This window comes from Physella acuta, unplaced genomic scaffold (assembly GCF_028476545.2).
Source record: "Physella acuta isolate Inbredline_101_S28 unplaced genomic scaffold, ASM2847654v3 ptg000811l, whole genome shotgun sequence".
Lineage (NCBI taxonomy): Eukaryota > Metazoa > Mollusca > Gastropoda > Physidae > Physella > Physella acuta.
This window is the reverse complement of record NW_026732329.1, coordinates 137137-162093: the sequence shown is the minus strand read 5'-3', so window position 1 is coordinate 162093 and position 24957 is coordinate 137137. Positions and strand designations below refer to the sequence as shown.

General features: G+C 41.2%; 2 protein-coding genes across 2 annotated transcripts; one reads left to right on the top strand and one right to left on the bottom strand.

Annotated features, from left to right (window-relative positions):
• The first annotated feature begins 398 nt into the window (after positions 1-398).
• Positions 399-17221, top strand: LOC131951412 (neuroglobin). Its single transcript, XM_059313817.1, has 4 exons — positions 399-606; positions 13018-13120; positions 14310-14444; positions 16282-17221. Exons 1-4 carry the CDS (start codon positions 443-445, stop codon positions 16453-16455), a joined length of 576 nt encoding a protein of 191 aa, XP_059169800.1. The 5' UTR covers positions 399-442; the 3' UTR covers positions 16456-17221.
• A 2032-nt stretch (positions 17222-19253) lies between these two features.
• Positions 19254-24252, bottom strand: LOC131951416 (ubiquitin thioesterase OTUB1). The gene is made up of 8 exons (XM_059313820.1): positions 24064-24252; positions 23413-23465; positions 23014-23112; positions 22678-22796; positions 21453-21537; positions 21098-21201; positions 20857-20947; positions 19254-20514 (listed from the first exon to the last, which is right to left on the bottom strand). Exons 1-8 carry the CDS (start codon positions 24098-24100, stop codon positions 20296-20298), a joined length of 807 nt encoding a protein of 268 aa, XP_059169803.1. The 5' UTR covers positions 24101-24252; the 3' UTR covers positions 19254-20295.
• Positions 24253-24957: the final 705 nt, after the last annotated feature.

Sequence of the window (24957 nt, the reverse complement as noted above, 5' to 3'; positions counted from 1 at the left end):
TGATGCTGATGATGTATCACACGAACTACTAGCCCCAACACTTGATGCTGATGATGTATCACACGAACTACTAGCCCCTGTACTTGATGCTGAAGATGTATCACATGAACTACTAGCCCCAACCCTTGATGCTGATGATGTATCACATAAACTACTAGCCTCAACACTTGATGCTGATGATGTATCACACGAACTACTAGCCTGTACTTGATGCTGATGATGTATCACACGAACTACTAGCCTGTACTTGATGCTGATGATGTATCACACGAACTACTAGCCCCAACACTTGATGTTGATGTGTTACTCACCATCACGTGCCATATCACGTGACCACCATCACGTGTCATATCACGTGACCATCATCACGAGCCATATCACGTGACCATCATCACGTGACCACCATCACGTGACCACAGTGTTCTGACCACACTGACCAACAATGGGGATGTTCCACTCACTGATGTGCAGGCCCTGTGCCAGATGTCGCCGGCGTCACTGCCAGTTGTCCAAGTATCTGACGCCGCGTCAGGTGCAGCTTGTCCAGTGCACGTGGTCGATACTAAAGATGGACTTGACAACTCTGGGGATCACCGTCTTCCTGCAGTAAATCGCTGTCTTGTGATAATGTCGTGGAAATGTCGTGTTAATGTCGTGTTAATGTCGTGGTAATGTCGTGCTAATGTCGTGCTAATGTCGTGCTAATGTCGTGCTAATGTCGTACTAATGTCGTGCTAATGTCGTGGTAATGTGGTAATGTCGTGGTAATGTCGTGCTAATGTCGTACTAATGTCGTGGTAATGTCGTGGTAATGTGGTAATGTCGTGGTAATGTGCTAATGTCGTGCTAATGTCGTGCTAATGTCGTGCTAATGTCGTGCTAATGTCGTGCTAATGTCGTGGTAATGTGGTAATGTCGTGGTAATGTCGTGGAAATGTCGTGGTAATGTCGTGCTAATGTCGTACTAATGTCGTGGTAATGTCGTGGTAATGTGGTAATGTCGTGGTAATGTCGTGCTAATGTCGTGTTAATGTCGTGGTAATGCCGTGCTAATGTCGTGCTAATGTCGTGGTAATGTCGTGGTAATGTGCTAATGTCGTGGGAATGTCGTACTAATGTCGTGCTAATGTCGTGCTAATGTCGTGGTAATGTGGTAATGTCGTGGTAATGTGGTAATGTCGTGGTAATGTCGTGCTAATGTCGTACTAATGTCGTGGTAATGTCGTGGTAATGTGGTAATGTCGTGGTAATGTCGTGGTAATGTCGTGCTAATGTCGTGCTAATGTCGTGGTAATGCCGTGTTACCACAATGTCGTCTTACCAAACTGTGTTACCACAATGTCGTGTTCATGTTTTATTGACTTGGTATCGATTGTTTCTTAAGCTGGACATGAAAATATTTTACTTCGCTATCTGACCTTGACTTTAGTTTCCCACTTTGTTTACCACTACTTAATGTGATTAATTACTAATGAAAATATGCCTCCCCTTCCTTTACACCCCCACCTCCGCCTCCACCCCCATGTTTTGTCGTTAACTGGATCTGAGATCGCCTTACTCAACGACCAATGACAACACTCTTGACGAAGTAGTTATCTCTTCTGGGTATTCCCTGAACGATTAATTTAGGACAAAAACGTATCGGGAAATCAATATTTGTACTGACCAAAGGGAATTTCCTGACAGAATTGCTTTCCATTATTTTAGGTATCTCTAACATTTCGGTGAAATATTAGAAACTGATTTAATGTATAAATATAAAGGCTAAATGTCACTAGTTCTTTTTCCTTTTTCCAGTTAGGTCCACGGCATTCCGACTGAGGGTGCTTCATTGACAACTGATCGTTCCCAAGTTTATTTGTTGGTTTGTTTGCCTCCCCCACTTTTCTCTTTCTCTTGGAGATTCCAATCTAATACCTGTCTGATGATGCTGTTTGTCGGTTTCTGCAAGGTGTCCATGGCTATGTGGTCAGCAGAGTTTCTTCCAGACTTTTTTCTCCGGGGGGAGGGGGGGAGTAGGTTGGACACTTGAAATTGTCGTGGGGGCGGACACTGTTAAAGGTATATATTTTCTATATAAATTCCATTTCGTTCGGGAGGGGGGGGCGGTAGACTTTCTTCGTCCCCCTCCCCCTGAAGAGATGCCTGGAAGAAACTTTGGTGGTGAGTGCGTGACATGTTCTGGCGAATACCTGCTGTTCTGCTGTTCTGCTCTGAATTTCTTGTCCATTGCCTCCCCCCCTCCCCCCCTCCCCCATTAAATGTTAGTGCAATATCTAGCCCGTATAACTTCTACAGCAAGTGGGCACTTCATTCATTTTTCAAACTCTATTTCATGGTTACATTTTAGTTACATCTAGTTAGGGGTCGACCATAAATGACGTTACATTCACAGGGTGGAGGGGGGGTCCGTAATTTTGTGACGGTGTGTGACGAGGGGGAGGGGGTTCAGATGGTGCGACGTCACACTTTTGCATTACAAAAAAAGAATGTTAGAAAACGAATTTTAGACGTTATTTCGCGTTTTAGAAAACTGTTTTAATAAATTGCAATAGGAATTGATTAAAATACTCTATTTTGACAGAGTTCAGACAAAATTTTGGAAAAATATCGATGTTTTAAGAAAAATTCAACTGCAATTTTGAGGGGGGTGGTAGGCCAAGGTGTGACGTCATTTTAGGGGGGGGGGGGGGTTCTGGCTGTTTGTGACGATGTGTGACGGAGGGGAGGGGGGAGGTAAAAATCGTCCAAAAAAGCGTGACGTCATTTATGGATGACCCCTTAATGGCTTGTTATAATTACCGAACACAACTATGTAATGGCTTGTTATAATTACACGTCCACCAAATGGCTCGTTTTTTATGACACGAAAAAAATTAATAAATTGGCTTCTGCTTGTTTATTTTCATCCATCATTTAGAAAGGCAGTTTGTGTTTTTAGATTACCTGGCGCCTTACAGATAAAATGCCAAGCAACAAAACCCTCTCGGGATTTCAACTTATAACATGGGTTTTTAATACACGTGTCACTTTTTCATTGGATAAATTATGCAAACAGTTTGAAAGTATCACAGTCTTAATTAAAGGTTATGTTTTGAAGCGTTTCATATTAAAATAATTATGTATATTTTTTCGATTATAAAAATATGTATTCTGTGTTGTATTTTTAATACAGAGTGTGTGTACTTTCTGTTGATTTTCTCTTGGCCGCCAGATTATCAAGGGAAGGCACTGCGAGTTCTTTCCCACATGGGTTATCTAATCATGAATAATATATAGTGTTAATGGGTGCACGGAAGAGTCTTGACGTCCTGTACCGTGTTCTCGATGATAAATGCGCTGTTGATTCTCTTATGTTTTTATCTCTCGCGGGAGAGGCTTACGTGTTATTGTATGTAGAGTTAAAGATGTTTTAGAGAGGTATCTCTGGCTTTACGAGCTTTTGTAGGTTTCCGTTGGCTCAAGTAGGGGGGTTTTAATTAGTACAAATTTGGTGTCACTGTTTTTGTGGTGTAAGGTCTACATTATTGCTCAAGGAAGTTAGGGGGAATGCATTAGAAATTAGAGGGAATACATTAGAAGTTAGATGGAATTCATTAGAAGTTAGAATGAAAATGAAATCATTAGAAGTTAGAGGGAATGCATTAGAAGTTAGAGGGAATGCATTAGAAGTTAGAGGGAATTCATTAGAAGCTAGAAAATAACTATACATTAATAATTTGAGGACATATATACGTAGTTAGAGGACACGTATGAGTAGTTAGAGGACACGTATGAGTAGTTAGAGGACACGTATGAGTAGTTAGAGGACATATATACGTAGTTAGAGGACTTGTATAAGTAGTAAGTGGACATATATACGTAGTTAGAGGACACGTATGAGTAGTTAGAGGACACGTATGAGTAGTTAGAGGACACGTATGAGTAGTTAGAGGACATATATACGTAGTTAGAGGACTTGTATAAGTAGTAAGTGGACGTGTATAAGTAGTTAGAGGCCATGTATAGTTAAAGGACATGTATAAGTAGTTAGAGGACATGTATAAGTAGTTACAACGAGCTGACGCGCGCCGTAAGCATACGCCGCTATTTAGTTGTTTTATTTGCTACTTTTCAGTAATTTCAGTAATTCATAATTTGTGAATTCGACACTACCCTCTCTTTCCACCCCCCCCCCTTTTCTTCCCCCCTCCCCCTCCCCCCTTTGGGGTGTGGGTGGTGGCGATATGCCTAGAGAGCGGGGTAGGAACGGCTTACCCCTTACTTGGTGGTGTCTTGTATGGTCCCCACGTAGAGAATTACATAGCTAGATTTATAGACTAGGTGTGAGTAATATTGTACAAGCCGAGTGGGCGTTACAATCGGGCTCATTAATTTTTTTTTTTTTTTTTTTTTTAATACTTTTATTTTTCAATTTAAATCAAATACAGTAACATTCCACGCCGTACGGGTGGATATTTACAATTTTTTTTTTTTTTTAATACATCAAATTATTTGACATAATTTTGAACACCAAATGAAAACGAAAGGTTTTGCAAATGTACATAAAGAATATTTACATGATGTCATGTATTTGATTATAAAAAATTGCAAAGGATGACAGTAAAAGGGGTGAAGGTCAAATGAAAGTGTCAGAAGAGCAGAGTTTCTTCCAGGCATCACTTCGGGGGGGCAAAGCCCCCCCGAAAATTTTTTACCGCCCCCCCCCCCCCCCGAACGAAATGAAATTTATATAATTTATATAGAAAATATATACTTTTAACAGTGTCCGCCCCCCCCCCCCGAAGAAAGTTTACCGCCCCCCCCCCCCCGAAGATTTTAAGTGCCCCCCCCCCCCCCCCCGGAGAAAAAAGTCTGGAAGAAACACTGCAGAAGAGGAAAGGAGAGGAAAGGAAATTTTTCAGAGAGGGTCAATGGGACAGTGAAGCATTTTCTATGTAGGGAAACAACTTAAGTTGACTAGCTGGAAAGGGTGTTGTAGTGGTCGCATTGAGTTTTCAAAAGGTTGCAGTGTGAAAGATGAGGGGAAAGAGACAAGATTTAGAACTTTAAATAAGTTCTGGATATTGATGTTGCGGTGGGTGGTGGGGTCGTTGGAACAGTTAAAGGGATTGTGGGGTTATCATGTCTGAGGGTAAAGTGGATAGAGGGGGAGAGAGGAGGGGGTAGATTTTTTTTATTTTTATTTTTATTTTTATTAATTCAATTGTTTTAAACATTTAAATCAGTAATAATAATATATTTGATAGATTTTACACAGCATCAAAGACATGAACAATGAACATCAATTGCATATATAATAATCAAAGGGAACAAATAAAATGGCATAAGAACTAGATTAAAATAAGGTGTGCAAACTGTGGATATTTACAATAATTCTTCAGAAGAACAACATCCGGCTAAAAAAGTAACGTACAAGTCAAAACAAACATCTAGTTTTGGCTTTTCTTTTTAATTCCGCTCTGTTTTTGTCATGTATTTGTACTCAATTTTTTATTGCGTATCATATTTTGTCTCAAGTCACCCATAATCTTTAAAATTTCCTATTATTCTATTTAATATTGTCTGAGAGTTTTCATCTCAATAAAAGACTTTCTCCTTAAAGCACCCTCTGTCTTTCTTGTGCCCTGAACAACGAGTTATTTCCCCTGAGCTACAAATTGTTTCCCTTTAGTCGCACGGAGTGATCACCCTTTTAGACACAGTTGAAAGCCGATTGTAGGAAGAAAATCTCCATCGCCTGTTACCAGCTAGAGGAAGACCAAACGAGAACAATTAATCTCCTTACCTAGGCTCTTACGCTCGCATAAAGAGGTCGTGGGATCGAACCCAGCCAGGACAAAGCGGACTGTAATTTTGTTCTACAACGGGTAGCGAGTCACGCCGATAGGATAAAGTATGACGTCATTTGGTGGCGGGTGGACAGGTGCGTCACGTGATGAGGGAAGTGGAGTGTTATGTAATTGTGCTTGTCCAGGTTCCCTGTTTAGTTAAGAGTGTGATGTTAAGCCTGTACGTGATGCTGGGCTTAACATGGTTGGATGTGGGGCTTAGCCTGAATATGATGTTAGGCTTAGTCTGTATGTGATGTTAGGCTTAGCCTGTGTATGGCTTAGCCTGGATGTGATGTTAGATTTAGCCTGAATGATGTTAGGCTTAGCCTGAATGTCTGAATTAGCCTGGATATTAGGCTTAGCCTGGATGTGATGTTAGGCTTAGTCTGTATGTGATGATAGGCTTAGCCTGTGTATGGCTTAGCCTGGATGTGATGTTAGATTTAGCCTGAATGATGTTAGGCTTAGCCTGAATGTCTGAATTAGCCTGGATATTAGGCTTAGCCTGGATGTGATGTTAGGCTTAGCCTGAATGTGATGTTAGGCTTAGCCTGAATGTCTGACTTAGCCTGGATATTAGGTTTAGCCTGGATGTGATGTTAGCCTGTGTGTGGGGCTTAGCCTGGATGTTAGGATTAGCCTGTATGTTAGGCTAAGCCTGTATGTGATGATAACCGCATAACGTCTAGTTTACGACTCGTCTTATCAAGATCACGTGATGCCCGTACGAAAGTTAACACCACGTGGTACTCTAATGGCTGCATCTAATTGGCCTAGTTAAAACGGGTTGTCCTCGGGCGAAGTAGAATTCCCACCAAAAATGTTGATAATTATTCACTCCCTCTCTCTCTTATCTCTCTCCCTCCCTCCCCTTCTCCCTCCCCTTCTCCCTCCCCTTCTCCCTCCCCTTCTCCCTCCCCTTCTCCCTCCCCTTCTCCCTCCCCTTCTCACTCCCCTTCCCCCTTCTCCCCTTCTCCCTCCCCTGTTCCCTCCCCTTCTCCCTCCCCTTCTCACTCCCCTTCTCCCTCCCTCCCCTTCTTCCTATTCTCCCTCCCCTTCTCCCTCCCCTCTCCCTCCCCTTCTCCCTCCCCTCTCCCTCCCCTTCTCCCACCCCTTCTCCCTCCCCTTCTCCCTCCCTTCTCCCTCCCCTTCTCCCTCCCCTTCTCCCTCCCCTTCTCCCTCCCTCCCCTTCTCCTTCCAATTCTCCCTCCACTTCTCCGTCCCCTCTTCCTCCCCTTCTCCCTCCCCTTCTCACTCCCCTTCCCCCTTCTCCCTCCCCTTCTTCCTCCTATTCTCCCTCCCCTTCTTCCTCCCCTTTCCCTCCCCTTCTCCCTCCCCTTCTCCCTCCCTACCCTTTTCTCTCCCTGCCACCCCTTCTCTCTCCCTCCATCTCTTATCTCTCTCCCTCCCTCTCTTTATCTCTTCCTTTCATTTTTGTCCCCCTCCTCTCTACGACCCCCGGAAGATCGTGTCCACTATTGGACGATCAGTTTTATCCCACGATCAAACTTGCTTTTATTCCAATCCTGCACCAGCGGACACACCACACTTTCTGTTTTAAAGGGCAGAAGTTTTTAGTTCATTTTTTATTATGTTTAAACGTATTTTATTGTTTAAAACCCAATTTCTGATCAGCTTGCTGGATTTAAAAAAAAACGCTAGCGATTATCATTTTAGTTGAGATTACCACTTTTTGTGCTAAAAGATTAAAGAATAAGTAAGACATTACCACTTCTTGTGGTAAAAGATTATCGATGTAATTGTGGTTTAATTTCCAAAATAGGATTTGTGGTGAAGTGTTACATGTATATTAAAATCTTAGGCTTTACTTAAACCTTAAGCCAATATGGCAGTCCTGACCTTGACCTAGCACCTACAATGGCCGCTGGAGATCTCGTCTGATTAAGGGCGGGAGGCTGTGTGAGCCGAGACCCCGCTGGGTGGCACGGTCAGTCTAGGTATTGATTGGAAGATCTCGTCATTTAGTCTAACCGCTGGGCAAAGATTCTTTAACGCGATTTGTCGGACAACTGCTTGATCTATGCCGGCGCTGGGCGACACCCCGGCGCTGATATTGGAATAAGATTGAAAATGTGAAATCTCCTGTCATGATCGTCATGACAAACTAGCTTTAAGTGGGATAGAACACGGAGTTACTCAAAGGTTCGTCCATTACAGACAGACCCGAGCACAGATACGAACATACGGCACACACACACGCATATATATTTACATACACACACACCTCGTGCGCATACAAGCAAACACATACACATGTGTGCGTGTGTGCACACATATGTATGAGTAATTTCGTGCCAAAATGTGGGTAATATCTGACCAACATGTATTCAACACTTGGCCATTATGTCAATAAAATATGTGACAACATATGTGGAACAGTTCGACCAGATCTGTCACGTAAAATTGATGTCACTTAACTCCTAATTGTTCTCGTGTCTACCAATCAAGTTTTTTTTAATAAATTTGAATAAATTTGAATAAGTTCAACGAAATTATCATCTCGCATTGATTACATTGTTTTACAACGTGTATTAATAGGGTGGCTATTAGAGCAAGTTTAGTTACCTCAAGCTTTGACTAAAGGGTGGCTACTCTTAGGGTTATACTTGTTGGGACCTTCATGACTAGCTTAATGTAAACAATAACAAAATGATAACAATCAGATTGGGTAATGTTTTATTGGTGATATTATTTTAGATATGCTACATGGGAGAAGCTGTGATATGACAAATAAGAATGTTGTAAACTTTCATTACGCTGAGAGTTATGCGACGTAATATATCAACATATATCAGACTGGGTTTACAATATAACAATAACGTGTATTTACTTAAAGATGAGAGGAAATCGTTGTGATGACTGATGGAGTGACGTCACGGTCTCGCATCACGCGCAGCAGTAGAGAGTTGTGGTTCGTGGTTAGAGAGTTGTGGTTCGTGTTTAGAGAGTTGTGGTTCGTGGTTAGAGAGTTGTGGTTCGTGGTTAGAGAGTTGTGGTTCGTGGTTAGAGAGTTGTGGTTCGTGGTTAGAGAGTTGTGGTTCGTGGTTAGAGAGTTGTGGTTCGTGGTTAGAGAGTTGTGGTTCGTGGTTAGAGAGTTGTGGTTCGTGGTTAGAGAGTTGTGGTTCGTGTTTAGAGAGTTGTGGTTCGTGGTTAGAGAGTTGTGGTTCGTGGTTAGAGAGTTGTGGTTCGTGGTTAGAGAGTTGTTCGTGGTAAGAGTGTTTAAGTGTTATAGTTAATTGCTAAAAAATTTAGTTTGTGGCTTGGTCGATAAAAAATTTTATTAGTAATTTGTTAATAGAAGTCTTAGATTCGATTCCTTGCATTCTATCAAACAGTTAATTTATATTAATAATTTATGTGAATAATTAGATTAACACATGAAAAATTACAATGTTTAGAAACATAAAAGTACCACTGAATTGTCTGACTGATTTCTTCATTGAATGATCAAGTTAATACAAAACTGATCTCAAGCTCTAAAGCTTCATGTAACTTGGTAATTATGTGAGAGATAGCTAATTAACGCAACTCAACCCAAAATCTTGTAGCAGCTTGTATTTGTACAACTCAAAAAAAGTTTTGGGAATTAAAGGGTCAAACGAGTGCAGTGTTGATGGATTACAGATCAGGGGCTCTAATCTTGACCTAATCCTGACCTAAACCTCACAGCATGGGAAGCTGCCTCGGTCTCTTCCCTCGTTCGGAAAGATTTCGTCCCATTAATTCTGAAAGATTTGGTCTCACTAATTCTGAAATATTTGGTCTCACTAATTCTGAAAGATTTCGTCTCACCAATTCTGAAAGTTTTCGTCTCACTGATAATCTTTGTTGATGTCCTAGTTAACAAATTTTTAAAAAATCTCGTCTACATTTTTAAAAATATTTCTGACAAGTCACCATTACAGTTTGACAAGTAAAGTAAGTAAAGTAAAGTTTCCCTTTCTAACCTGACGGTCTACGGGGCAAGTGAAGTAGAGTTCACTTGTTTCTGTGACCTCGGCATATGAAAGAATAGTGTGGTCGGCACTATGCCCCGCCGCCTTTACTTTCCCTAACGTGAGTTAGGTACCCATCAGAGCTGGGTGGACTCAGGGACGGTCTACTGACTTGAACCGGGATTTGAACTCGAGATTTACGGTTAGCAGTCCAGCTCTCTACCGCTAGACCACTGCGTCCCTACAGTTTGACTAGTGGCCTCCACAAACCTTGTAAAATTGTCTCACAACTCTTTTAGTTATAGTGAATGGTTTCCCTTTACCATTCTAACAACTCCCCTCACTTTTCTAGCAAACCACCATTTTATTTTATTTATTTACTTTGAAGCGAAACCCTCAAGGCCTAACTTTTACCAGAAGTACGTCGTTAATATCAAAGCATTTTAATTGTAGTATTTAATTGACGTAATTAATTTTCACACTTAAAACTGCACCGTTTGATTTTCAAGTTTTCACCAATTAAATGAATAAAAGAGCGAAAATATACTGAAAGTTCCTGTATCTAAAATTAATTTCAGCTCCTTTAGTTTCAAAAGCTTGTAAAACGCACAATAAGGATACAAAGCGAAACGAAAATATCTCTCTTTCCATCCTAGATACCTTCTTGCCACCCCCCCCCCCCCCCCCCAACACACACACACGCACACAAACTACTCATCAACTTCACTCGTAATTGTAGTGCGAATTTTTTCTTCTACGCGCATCAAAAAATGTGCACAGCAAACTTTTTCCTGTATTTGAAATGTTTTTGAAGTCTCTCGTGTTTGTTTGCTGTGAAGACGAGTCTCCCTCTTCAGATTACAACAAACGGGATCCACTTCTGACCCTGTGATAGAGATAAACCAGATCACAAAGTTGGTCTGGACTTTTTTTTTGTGTCTAGGGAAACTTCTAATATATTCAAGATGGCCGCTTCGTGTCAATGACCTGGCTATGGTCTGTCTTTTTGTGTGTTGCTGTTGCGTACAACCATCTGTCTTCATGCATATTGTTGGTTGTGTACAGCAAGTCGGTATAATTGTGTACTCACATTGTTGTACAATGAACTATCTGTAGACAACTATGACTATAAGTAGTGCATGCTACCATTAGCCGTATAAATGCTACAGTGAAAGTTAACTTTCCAAATAATAAATTAGTTCACTGCAGGGCTTTCCTAAAAGGTTTCAGTTTCGAATACTGTGCTTTATATTTTTATGTACGTAATCAGGGTTTACTACAGACGATGAATTCAGGGGCTCTAAAACACAGAAAACATCGGGTAATACTAACAGTGAGTTATGGATCCTTGCTTCATCTTTTTATCAAGATCTGCCATACAGTTTTAAAAAATCCAATAAAATACAGCTTTTATTTTTCCACAACAATGTCACTTCCGGTGGATGCCCTATGACGGTCGAAGAAGGGATGTGGGGGGAGGGAGTTTGAGAACGTGGTACACGTCCCCAAAGCTGCTTTTTGGAAACCGTTATTCCAGGCGGTGAAATCAAGATGGCGGATTTGATCTAGCACGAGCTTTGGGTTTTAATTGTAAATACATAATGGCCGCTCTCACAGTGCGGGGCACCCAGTTATGTGCGGGGTGGGGGGGGGGGGGAGAGAGAGGGATGTCTGGGCAACACATAATGTCCGCTCGTACAGTGCGGGGGCACCCAATTATATGCGGGGGGGGGGGGTTGTCTGGGCAATGTGGTTGTTGGGGATGTGGTTGTTGGCAATTTGGTAGACAGGGAGCAGACCAGTTACCGACAGTGAACAGACTACTTGTATTAAAAAATCCGCTTTCCGCTTAACATTCGGTAATTACATTATAAAGTTTTACAGCCTTGTCCGAAAATAGGTTTATGCCAGCATTAGACAGAATAAATTCCAGAGTCTCATAAAGTAGCTCTATCTCAACACTTGAAACAAACGGAAGAAGTTCTGTACACAAACGGAACAAGTTCTGTACACAAATAGCACTACAAATATTCACTACCATATAGAGTCACACAGGATTTAATCTATTCAGGTTGCTGTTTGTGTTTCTCATACATGATTCGCTAATCAGCGTGTCCCACTCTATTTAATCTGTTAAAATCTAAATCTGACTTCAAATACATCCACATTGTTTGAATCTGTTCTATCCACTGCCTGTTTGATTATGTTTGTTCTATCCACATTCTGTATGAATCTGTCTGTTCTATCTACGCCTGTTTGATTTTGTCTGTTCTATCCACAGCCTGTTTAATTCTGTTCTATCCACAGCCTGTTTGATTTTGTCTGTTCTATCCACAGCCTGTTTAATTCTGTTCTATCCACAGCCTGTTTGATTTTGTCTGTTCTATCCACAGCCTGTTTGAATCTGTCTGTTCTATCCACAACCTGTTTGATTCTGTCTGTTCTATCCACAGCCTGTTTGATTCTGTTTGTTCTATCCACAGCCTGTTTGATTCTGTTTGTTCTATCCACAGCCTGTTTGATTCTGTTTGTTCTATCCACAGCCTGTTTAATTCTGTTCTATCCACAACCTGTTTGATTCTGTTCTATCCACAGCCTGTTTGATTCTGTCTGTTCTATCCACAGCCTGTTTGATTCTGTTCTATCCATAGCCTGTTTGATTCTGTTTGTTCTATCCACAGCCTGTTTGATTCTGTCTGTTCTATCCACAGCCTGTTTGAATCTGTCTGTTCTATCCACAGCCTGTTTAATTCTGTTCTATCCACAGCCTGTTTAATTCTGTTCTATCCACAACCTGTTTGATTCTGTCTGTTCTATCCACAGCCTGTTTGATTCTGTTTGTTCTATCCACAGCCTGTTTAATTCTGTTCTATCCACAACCTGTTTGATTCTGTTCTATCCACAGCCTGTTTGAATCTGACTGTTCTATCCACAGCCTGTTTAATTCTGTTCTATCCACAACCTGTTTGATTCTGTCTGTTCTATCCACAGCCTGTTTGATTCTGTTCTATCCACAGCCTGTTTGATTCTGTTTGTTCTATCCACAGCCTATTTGATTCTGTCTGTTCTATCCACAGCCTGTTTGATTCTGTCTGTTTTATCCACAGCCTGTTTGATTCTGTCTGTTCTATCCACAGCCTGTTTGATTCTGTCTGTTCTATCCACAGCCTGTTTGATTCTGTCTGTTCTATCCACAGCCTGTTTGAATCTGTCTGTTCTATCCACAGCCTGTTTGATTCTGAACCTGACCTGAAGATGTTGTTTCCTAAACTGATCAGGATGAACGACAGCAACCAGCTGGAGTGGGATGTTGATAAGGAGATGCTGCAGGTCAGTTCATGTGGTGGTAGGTCAGGGGTCAAGTGGTGATAGGTCAGTTCATGTGGTCACGTGGTGGTAGGTCAGTGGTCAAGTGGTGGTAGGTCAGGGGTCAAGTGGTGGTAGGTCAGGGGTCAAGTGGTGGTAGGTCAGTTCATGTGGTCAAGTGGTGGTAGGTCAGTGGTCAAGTGGTGGTAGGTCAGTGGTCAAGTGGTGGTAGGTCAGTGGTCAAGTGGTGGTAGGTCAGTGGTCAAGTGGTGGTAGGTCAGTGGTCAAGTGGTGGTAGGTCAGGGGTCAAGTGGTGGTAGGTCAGTTCATGTGGTCAAGTGGTGGTAGGTCAGTGGTCAGGTGGTGGTAGGTCAGTGGTCAAGTGGTGGTAGGTCAGTGGTCAAGTGGTGGTAGGTCAGTGGTCAAGTGGTGGTAGGTCAGGGGTCAAGTGGTGGAAGGTCAGTGGTCAAGTAGTGGTAGGTCAGTTCATGTGGTCGTGGTGGTAGGTCAGGGGTCAAGTGGTGGTAGGTCAGTTCATGTGGTCAAGTGGTGGTAGGTCAGGGGTAAAGTGGTGGTAGGTCAGTTCATGTGGTCGTGGTGGTAGGTCAGGGGTCAAGTGGTGGTAGGTCAGTTCATGTGGTCACGTGGTGGTAGGTCAGTGGTCAAGTGGTGGTAGGTCAGGGGTCAAGTGGGGTAGGTCAGGGGTCAAGTGGTGGTAGGTCAGGGGTCAAGTGGTGGTACATCAGTTCATGTGGTCACGTGGTGGTAGGTCAGTGGTCAAGTGGTGGTAGGTCAGTGGTCAAGTGGGGTAGGTCAGGGGTCAAGTGGTGGTAGGTCAGTTCATGTGGTCACGCGGTGGTAGGTCAGGGGTCAAGTGGTGGTAGGTCAGTTCATGTGGTCACGTGGTGGTAGGTCAGGGGTCAAGTGGTGGTAGGTCAGGGGTCAAGTGGTGGTAGGTCAGTTCATGTGGTCACGTGGTGGTAGGTCAGTGGTCAAGTTGTGGTAGGTCAGGGGTCAAGTGAGGTAGGTCAGGGGTCAAGTGGTAGTAGGTCATTTCATGTGGTTAAGTGATGGTAGGTCAGTCCACGTCATAATAGAACAGTAATATCAATGTCTGTAGCTTAGTTCACCAATTCACTCAGTCCCATGGTATTCTCAACCATCCACGTATCCCACACCCCCTCCCCCTCCCCATGTACCCTACTGTCCACAGAAGCACGCCGTGACGGTGATGGAGGGGCTGGGTGCGGCCGTGGAGACACTACACGACTCACAGCTGCTCAACTCCGTCCTCATAGCGCTGGGTCAGACTCACGACAAGAGGAACATCAAGCCCCATATGCTCAAGGTCAGTGTGACATGGGCTGGGGGGGATGGGTGGGGGTGGGGGGCTGGGTCAGACTCATGACAAGAGTAACATCAAGCCCCACATGCTCAAGGTCAGTGTGACATGGGGTGGGGGTGGGGGGCTGGGTCAGACTCACGACAAGAGGAACATCAAGCCCCATATGCTCAAGGTCAGTGTGACATGGGCGTGGGGGTGGGGGGCTGGATCAGACTCACGACAAGAGGAACATCAAGTCCCACAAGCTCAAAGTCAGTGTGACATGGGGTGGGGGGGGGGGGGGGCTGGGTGAGACTCACGACAAGAGGAACATCAAGCCCCACATGCTCAAGGTCAGTGTGACATTGGGTGGTGGGGGGGGGGGGGTTCAGACTCACGACAAGAGGAACATCAAGCCCTACATGCTCAAGGTCAGTGTGACATGGGGGGGGGGGGGCTGGGTCAGACTCACGACAAGAGGAACATCAAGCCCTACATGCTCAAGGTCAGTGTGACATTGGGGTGGGGGGCTGGGTCAGACTCACGACAAGAGGAACATCAAGCCCCACATGCTCAAGGTCAGTGTGACATGGGGTGGGGGGGGGGCTGGGTCAGACTCACGACAAGAGGAACATCAAGCCCTACATGCTCAAGGTCAGTGTGACATGGGGTGGGGGGGGGCTGGGTCAGACTCACGACAAGAGGAACATCAAGCCCCATATGCTCAAGGTCAGTGTGACATGGGGTGGGGGGGGGGGGCTGGGTCAGACTCACGACAAGAGGAACATCAAGCCCCACATGCTCAAGGTCAGTGTGACATGGGGTGGGGGGGGGGCTGGGTCAGACTCACGACAAGAGGAACATCAAGCCCTACATGCTCAAGGTCAGTGTGACATGGGGGGGGGGCTGGGTCAGACTCACGACAAGAGGAACATCAAGCCCTACATGCTCAAGGTCAGTGTGACATTGGGGTGGGGGGTTGGGGGGAGCTGGGTCAGACTCACGACAAGAGGAACATCAAGCCCCACATGCTCAAGGTCATTGTGACATTGAGGTGGTGGGCTGGGTCAGACTCACGACAAGAGGAACATCAAGCCCCACATGCTCAAGGTCAGTGTGACATGGGGTGGGGGGGGGGGGGGGGCTGGGTCAGACTCACGACAAGAGGAACATCAAGCCCCACATGCTCAAGGTCATTGTGACATTGGGGTGGGGGGCTGGGTCAGACTCACGACAAGAGGAACATCAAGCCCCTCATGCTCAAGGTCAGTGTGACATGGGGTGGGAGGGGGGGGGGGGGGGTTGGGTCAGACTCACGACAAGAGGAACATCAAGCCCCACATGCTCAAGGTCAGTGTGACATTGGGGGGGGGGGGGGCTGGGTCAGACTCACGACAAGAGGAACATCAAGCCCCACATGCTCAAGGTCAGTGTGACATTGGGGTAGGGAGGCTTTCATTGTTAGACGAAACTGTGTTTCTCTCTATACAAATGTCATAAGAGCAATGTCTTATATTCCCTATACATGTCATAGCCAATGTTGAATTCTCCCTATACATGTCATATGACCAATGTCAATTTTCCTTGTGCATGTCATTCAACTAATGTTAAATTCTCCCTACAAATGTCGTATGGCCAGTGTCAAATTCTCCCTGCACATGTCATATGACCAATGTCAATTTCTCCCTACACATGTCATATGACCAATGTCAAATTCTCCCTACACATGTCATATGACCAATGTCAAATTCTCCCTACACATGTCATATAACCAAATGTCAAATTCTCCCTACAAATGTCATATGACCAATGTCAAATTCTCCCTACACATGTCATATGACCAGTCATGTTATCTCCCCAGCGCATGTGGCCCTCCATGCACGTTGGTCTGGCCGCAGTGTTAGGTGAGGGCTACACGAAAGAGGTCAGCGAGGCCTGGAGAAAGCTCTACAGCTACATCTGTCTTCAGATGGTCATCGGCATGAAGAATCCGGACCTCTACGTGGACATTCACGAGGACTTGTCCGAGTCTTGACGTCACTCAGCACTTTGTCTGAACTTTGACCACTCGAGCGTCATATTTTTTATATTTTAGCTTCATCAACATTTCAATGGAGTTACTAAACCAGTCAGATTGTGCCCGGATGGTAAAATGCGAACTCTCTTTCCCCCTTGTTGTGTTGAAAGCTGCACGATTTGAGTTTTGAACTTCTTTATCTCGGTAGTGCAAACAAACAAAACGCCTGATGATTTAGGCTATGTGAAAATAACTCACAGACCATAGTTTCTGATAATGGGGCATACAAACATTGAAAGTAATATTGTTTTCGTTATAATGAGAGTTTGTTGATAGATGTTTTTTCACTTTTGTAAAGATATTTTTCACTGGTCTTTCGTCAAAGTAATAATCTGAAGCTTTGGTGAGCTGAGAAAGGCGCCAGTATTTATTCCTGGACTAACGATGTGCCGACTTGAATAACAAGAGGATTTAATCAGTAGGACAGGCTTTATGTTGCTCTATGTAAATATCAGTGTGGTCCAATAAGCCAAGCTACGCCATTTTCGGTAATAATGGTAGCAAAAATACCCTCTAAAACACAGCCATTGTGTATAATAACTCCAATTGATTTTGGTACTTGGATGAACCGCGCTATTTTTGGAGGCGGCTTCTCGCACTATCAATTATTTCCCTTCTTTGCTTGCGATAAATGTTAGATGGTTAGAGTGAAAGAGAAAAGATTTTTTGTTAACATTTTTATTTCGATAACACTTCTTTGGTTAGACAAAAACTGTGTATAAGTATTTGGTGGGTTAAATAAGAGTTACAATTTTAATATTTTTTGAAAAGTGTTTCATGGCATAGTAACTAGAAGTCTCCACGAGTGTAATCATCTTTAAGACACTTTCACACACACACACACACACACACACACACACACATACACTATTTTTTACTATTATATTTGTTATATAAGTGGATGGGGTTTAAATACATCTTAAGACTATTGATTTTAAATTATTGAAATTTCCACAAATTTTTTAATTACCTAGACCTCATCCAAATTTGGCTAAGAACCAGCAGATTTTTTTAGCACTAAAAGTAGTAGATTAGCGACAACTTTTTAAAACTTTAGACTCGACAAATCACAAACACTGCTTGGGATACAGGGGACTGAAGGCAATAATAAATATCACGTGACCACCTATAGAGATGCCAGTTGTTTTTTCACGGTTTCTGTTGTGGAATGTACGGAGCTGTTCAAGGCTTGCACAAAAATCCAGTTAAATCCAAGGTCACTGCTGGGACCTCGGTACTCATGGGACCACAGACCACGGTACTGATGGGACCACGGTACTCATGGAACCACAGACCACGGTACTGATGGGACCACGGTACTCATGGGACCACAGGCCACGGTACTGATGGGACCACGGTACTCATGGGACCACAGGCCACGGTACTGATGGGACCACGGTACTGATGGGACCACAGGCCACGGTACTATGCGGACCACAGGCCACGGTACTGATGGGAGCAGCGTACTGCTGGGAGTTGGGACCACGGTACTGCTGGGACCACAATACTGATGGGACCACAATACTGCTGGGACCACATGCCACGATACTGCTGGGACCACGGTACTCATGGGACCACAGGCCACGGTACTGATGGGAGCAGGGCACTGATGGGACCACAGTACTGCTCGGTACTATTGGGACCACAGACCACGGTACCGTTAGATAAGATACATATTTTATTAGGCGTATATTATAACATGGGAAAAGACACAAGCAATCTGTAAATGAAACATCGGTAATGTGCCCCCAAGTACATCGGTGATGTGATGTGACCCCACGTACATCGGTGATGTGATGTGACCCCACGTACATCGGTGATGTGCCTCCACGTACATCGGTGATGTGATGTGACCCCACGTACATCGGTGATGTGATGTGACCCCACGTACATCGGTGATGTGCCTCCACGTACATCGGTGATGTGATGTGACCCCACGTACATCGGTGATGTGATGTGACCCCACGTACATCGGTGATGTGACCCCACGTACATGATGTGAACCCACGTACATCAGTGATTTGACCCCACATACATCGGTGATGTGCCTCCACACAGAGAAAAAGAAACAAGATAAATCGTACCAGTCAATTGCCGAGATAGTAGCCCGCTGTGGCCAATCCTAGGAACGTGGACTAAATGAACCTCTACAAATGAAGAGTGTCTATTGGATTTGTCTAATTCAAACCTTCCCTCCCTTACCGCGGTTGTTATTAGTAAAGGGAGACAACTGACGAGACGCTTGTAGCCTTCGTTGACTTGAGTAAAGGTTGTTTTGAGAGAAAACGGTGTTAACGATTTTTGTCCAGAAATCTCGGACCAAGAACTCGTTGGTACCGCCAGCAATTTGGTGGGTTAAATTATTTGGGGTGAGACCACATAGAAATAATATTTCTACACACCAGCAGTCAATGATGGACACACCAGCAGTCAACACACCAGCAGTCAATGATGGACACACCAGCAGTCAATGATGGACACACCAGCAGTCAGTGATGGACACACCAGCAGTCAGTGATGGACACACCAGCAGTCAGTGATGGACACACCAGCAGTCAGTGATGGACACACCAGCAGTCAATGATGGACACACCAGCAGTCAATGATGGACACACCAGCAATCAATGATGGACACACCAGCAGTCAATGATGGACACACCAGCAGTCAATGATGGACACACTGGCAGTCAATGATGGACACACCAGCAGTAGTATACACATTAAAAAAAATCAGTTTTTAAACTAAACATAAAAAATATTTAATAAACACAAGGTTCAATACATGAAAAAAGTGCATCTGCCGTCAATTAACAGTATACATACATGCAATCAATAGGCACCCAACATGTAGAAAGTCTAAAAATAAAAATCCTAAAAACAAACCTTGACACACCTAACAAAATATTGCATGTCATGTACCAGTGTGAAATAAAATGTATTATTACATTACCCAACTAGAACATTTCTATTAAACATGTGTCAAAAGGCAAAAACATTTAAGCAAAGTTTTGTTCTTGCTTAATATTATATACATAAACCAATTTTTAAGGCCAAAAAAAACTTGATGTTGTATTTTATATTAATTTAACTTGAGTACCCAAATAGTTTAAGTACAAAACCAGATATTAATTACTATGAGCATGTCTGTTTGGACGCTATAATCTTGACTAACAGTCAATTAACAGTAATTATAATTGAAATTTCGAATGATAGTAAACATTTTTATGCTATATTGCCCAGAATAGACAACACATTACAGAGAAAATTATAATGTGTGCAAACAAATAAATGGATTTTTAATCATAAAATTCTACAATATGAATGTCTGCATTCTCAATGTAAGTATTTTATTTTTTAGTGTATCACTTAGTGTCGCAAAATCTTATAAAATTTATAATATATCTGGTTACATTAATTTTATTTGTGAAACCAAAAAAAATGTTTTAATTAAAAAATGCATGTACAAATAAATAAAAGAATTAACTATAAATAAATGACCTTAAATTATACCTAACACCAGATCTGAAGAATGAGAAAGTTTTTAAAGACCAGAATCTGACATTTGTTGCCACAATAGATCTTTACATTTCTTGAAAAAAATTGATATCTAGCCTGACAAAACTTTGTGATCTACAACAACAAATAAAGTCTGTATCATACAAGGTCCTTGCTAGCTCTCATAACACTGTAAGTCATCAAACTAATTTCTTGCTAGTTCTTATAACAAAAGTCCAGAACAAAAAATATCTTCAAACAAACTGTTGCAAGTTCTCACAAACATAATGGTTCAACAAGCGCTCACTGCGGGTAAAGAATATCAAAGTGCCCAGGACGGTACAAAAGGGTTAACGCTGGCTTGGGGGTTGGGGCGTCTGCTGCATCTGAAGGGTTAAAGATAAAAGAGTTACACTTGTCTCCCTCGCGGTCCATGTACTCGATACAGATGGGGACCTGCAGGGCTTTTGTCAGGGCCACCGCATGGATGTGGTCACTCTCTTTGCCCATTGGCTCCACTTCCTGAAACAGATGTACATCAGTTTTAGACCTCAAGCCTTGTATGGGCATCACATATCTCTACATCATTAAACCTCAAGCCTTGTACAGACATCACGTATCTATCTCTACATCATTAAACCTCAAGACATGTACAGGCATCACATATCTATCTCTACATCATTAAACCTAAAGACATGTATGGGCATCACATATCTATCTCTACATCATTAAACCTCAAGATATGTATGGGCATCACATATCTATCTCTACATCATTAAACCTAAAGACATGTATGGGCATCACATATCTATCTCTACATCATTAAACCTCAACTGAATTTTATAATACAAAACTGGTCCATACCTGCATACAAAATTGCTTGACAGTTCTCTCCCCATCAATAAAGGGAATGTACTCATCCTCATTCTTCTGTAAGTAACCTGACACTAAAAGTCTATAAACAGAAAAAGTACTTTAGTTTGACATTATAAATGTACTAGTATTAAGTACATTTATTACAATACTAGTATAGTTTCTTTAACAATCAATTATTAAACAAAATATCAAAAGTAAAAGAATTCAAGATAATTTCAAATTGACAAACCTGAGGTACACTACAAAGTAATCTGAGAGTCCCTGATCATTAAAAGTTTCCAAAAGCTTCTCCACTGTACCAGGATTTTCTACCTGCTTCACTATGTCAATGAACTAGACAAAACACAGTCAAGGGGGAAGTTTGGTTAAATTATATGATGGCTGTTGCTCAATATTTCTACATACACCACGCTTGAACTATACATGCTACACAACTATCAAAACACACACCAAACCGTGATCCATTCTCACATCAAAACTTGATCCATATTCACATCAAAACCTGATCCATTCTCCAACTGAAACTTGATCCATTCTCACACCAAATATTAACCTACACATCCCAAACCTTGATCAGTACTTACAGTATCATAAAAATCTTCAAGTGTAAACTGAGGAAAACCAAGGGCTATCAGTTCATCTTTAGACTTCTCTGCAATCCCTAAGAATCTGACACAGAAAAATTATAGTCAAGTTTATTAGTATGAATTTTTTTCAGATTTTATCACAGTTGAGTATTTTAAAAATATTTAATGTACAACATTATAAAGTATTAAGTGAACTATTTCAACTAGTTTGTAATAACATTGGCTTTGTGACTTGTCTGTGTTTTATCATGATGCAGAAACTGAAGTATGAAATCACTAGACTGACAGCTGTTGCCCTAATTTCAAACCAGGCTACATCAATCCTCTCACACTAGTAATAATGATACATGTAAACAACTTAGTGGTCTAATTCATAATTTCTTTGGTATGCACATTGTTAAGCGCACTGCCAGATTTCAGCAGTAAAAATACCTTAAGAATAATAACCTTTAAAATTCACTATACATAAGAAAAAAAACAAATTTTCTTTAGCTACTGCAAAAAAACAAAAGCAATGTTATATTTTCAACTTTTATTTACTACTTAAGCCAATGAAAATGTATTTTAATCTTATAGTTAGTTCACTTACAAGCTTTTTTCTAATCAAGGTATTTATACTTGTATTTAATTCTATTGTTTTGTAAACATTAACATTAATTGATAAGGACTAATTTCACTTCCAATTAAATTGATTATTGGATACTGCATAGTCTTCAACAATAAATCTACCTGGGAAGTTTTGTTAGCATTGTGCATTAGATTTAGGCTTAAATTAAGTTTCAAGATTACCACAAGCCCACCACATTAGATGTGGGCTATAATTAAGTTACAAGATTACCACAAGCCCACCACATTAGATGTGGGCTAAAATAAAGTTTCAAGATTACCACAAGCCCACCACATTAGATGTGGGCTAAAATTAAGTTTCAAGATTACCACAAGCCCACCCACAGACAGACTGACAGACATTGTGACCTAATTTAAAAACAGTACAAACATAAAATTGATAGTTTACTCAACTATGGCTTGCTCCCAATTAGCCTTATAATTTTCTTAAATAATAGATTATAAAATAAAATAATAGAAGATTGGGATGACCAGTCTCGTATAATGCAGGAAACTCTACAGGCAGTTTATTACTAAATTGGAAATAAAAATCATGCTGTTACAAAACCAGAGAATGTGCAATATGTACATATCAGTACATGCTAGCCTGTCTTACCTTTGATAATCTGCTGTGTCTTTTAACAGGGTTTCAAGATATGCAAAACCAAATGCTCTAAAAAAGCAGTTGCCATCTCCTCTAGTTTTTCTCATATTGGCATAGCGCTTTTTTAAGTCCTTGAATGAAAAAAAAAATCTTTAAAATATGATAATGTAACTTACAAGTTTAAGAATATACTTTACAAAATTATTTTAATTGCAGAAACATAGTTGTGTTCCATAGAAAAAGTTATTAATAAAACATTATAAACTAGATAAACAATAGAAATCAAAATGTAATGAACAATACATTTTACTAATAAAGTGATGACTTGAAATTCTCTATCAAACCAACCTCTATTTTATGCCGGTAAACCGCATCTTCTCTTGTGTATTCTTCAATGATGCCATCAAAGGTAAAGTGTGCACTGATGAGTGGCTGAGACTCTGCAATCTATTTTTGTAATGACATATTTGACTTGTTCAAATACATAAACTGACTAGCAACAAAACATGGTCAATAAAACTATCTGTCTTATCTAGAAGCACCATATTAATAAATTAAATAGGGAAAATAATACTATAAAGTAAGACTGGGAGGTCTTCAAATATTGTTTTAATGTGAATATGGAAACAACAAAAGAAGCAGGGTAACTGATAACTTGCATTTAAGTAGATGTTTATTTCTACCCTGCAGAAGCCTAATTTTTTTTTACTGCACATTGGCAGCATCAAACAAGAAAAATGCCATTACCTCCTTCTCAATCTCTCTCTGTTGCGCCATTGTATCCTCATCATAATTTTTTTCTGGAAATATTCAGTTTTCATTTCAATTATTTCATAAAGAAATACAATTTGAAAATATAGGCCTAGGCTAATTAATTTATTATTGATTAGGCTTTATACTTAAAGAAATTCATGTTCACTACTAATTCTGTAGACTAAAATTTAAATTTTCTTGGTAAGCAATAAAGAACCTGGCTTGCAGTGAGTTAGTTGCATATAGATCTAGATCTAGAATCTAGTAGGCCTATTTATTTTTATTTTAGATTTTTTTTAAATAGGCTATCGTGGCTATAAACTATATTCTATAATAGAATAGTAAGGGAATAGGCTTGTCACTTTAACTTTAGTCACTTAGTTAGTGTGACTTTGTAGAAAGAATCTAAGTCTAACTCTAAGTCTAGATCTAGATCTAGTCTAGTTATTTCTGTTTTAGTTTAGTAGTTTACTTAAGAATCTAGTCTAGATTCTAAGTCACTTATTGAGTAAGTTCAGAGATTGAAATTTTAAACCGAAAATAGTCTTAGGGCATTCTTAGGGCCTTGATTTCTAGATTTAAGAAAATTAAAAATATTTCAAAAATAAAAATGGCAATGTGAATCATGAGCCTTTAAAAATGAACCTGGATCATAGTTCAGAACATGCTCCTTCGCTGCCATTCTAGCTGATCACAGAATCTTCTAATTTAGCTCTTTTATAGAAATAAAAGAATCTGTAGGAATCAGGTTTCCCGAATTCCACGATAGCAAACAAACAGAACGAACAGGTACTCTACTTCCAAAACAAATTTAACAGCTGCAAGGCGTGAAACCAAGACAGACAACTCTTAATAATTCTGTTAAGTAAATTATGGTTATCTTTTTAATTTTTTTTCCTACTCAAAGCTAGATCTAGATCTAGATCTAGTCTAATCTAAATATCTCAACAACGAAAAATTAAGTTTAAAAGCACTTTAAAAATGTTAATCAGTTTTAAGTTTAACTCACGTGTGAGAAAATACCTAAATCTAGTTATTAAAATTATTGACGTGGTGCTGGATCTAAAAATGTAATTTAAAGACTTCGCCGGGTGAAAAGGGGGTGGGGTGGCGGTGAGGTTATACTAGTACACTAGAAGTAATGGTGTCCATAAAAGTCGTCCAATTATAGCTATCACACAGTCGCCCCCCCCCCCCCCCCCCTCCAAACTTGACATTAAAATAAAAAAAAGTTTCGATGCAAAAACTCAAGCTTAAATAGAAATATGATCCACTCGTATGTCTGTTTTTTCCATAATAGCTGTAGTCTGTAGTCCTATTTCTAAAATACATAAGGGATCTTGTTCATGATGGAACAGGAAACTTGGCAAACGCTGTATTTTAAAATTGTGTCAAATTGTTTTTCAATGGATAACCGAGGTGGTACGGAGCAATGTAATTGGCTTAAAACAAAATTGTTAAAAATTCCCATTTTATTTATTAAATTTAAAAATCAAAGGTTGATGTGTTACCATTAGGATGAGCAGGGGGTGGGGGGGG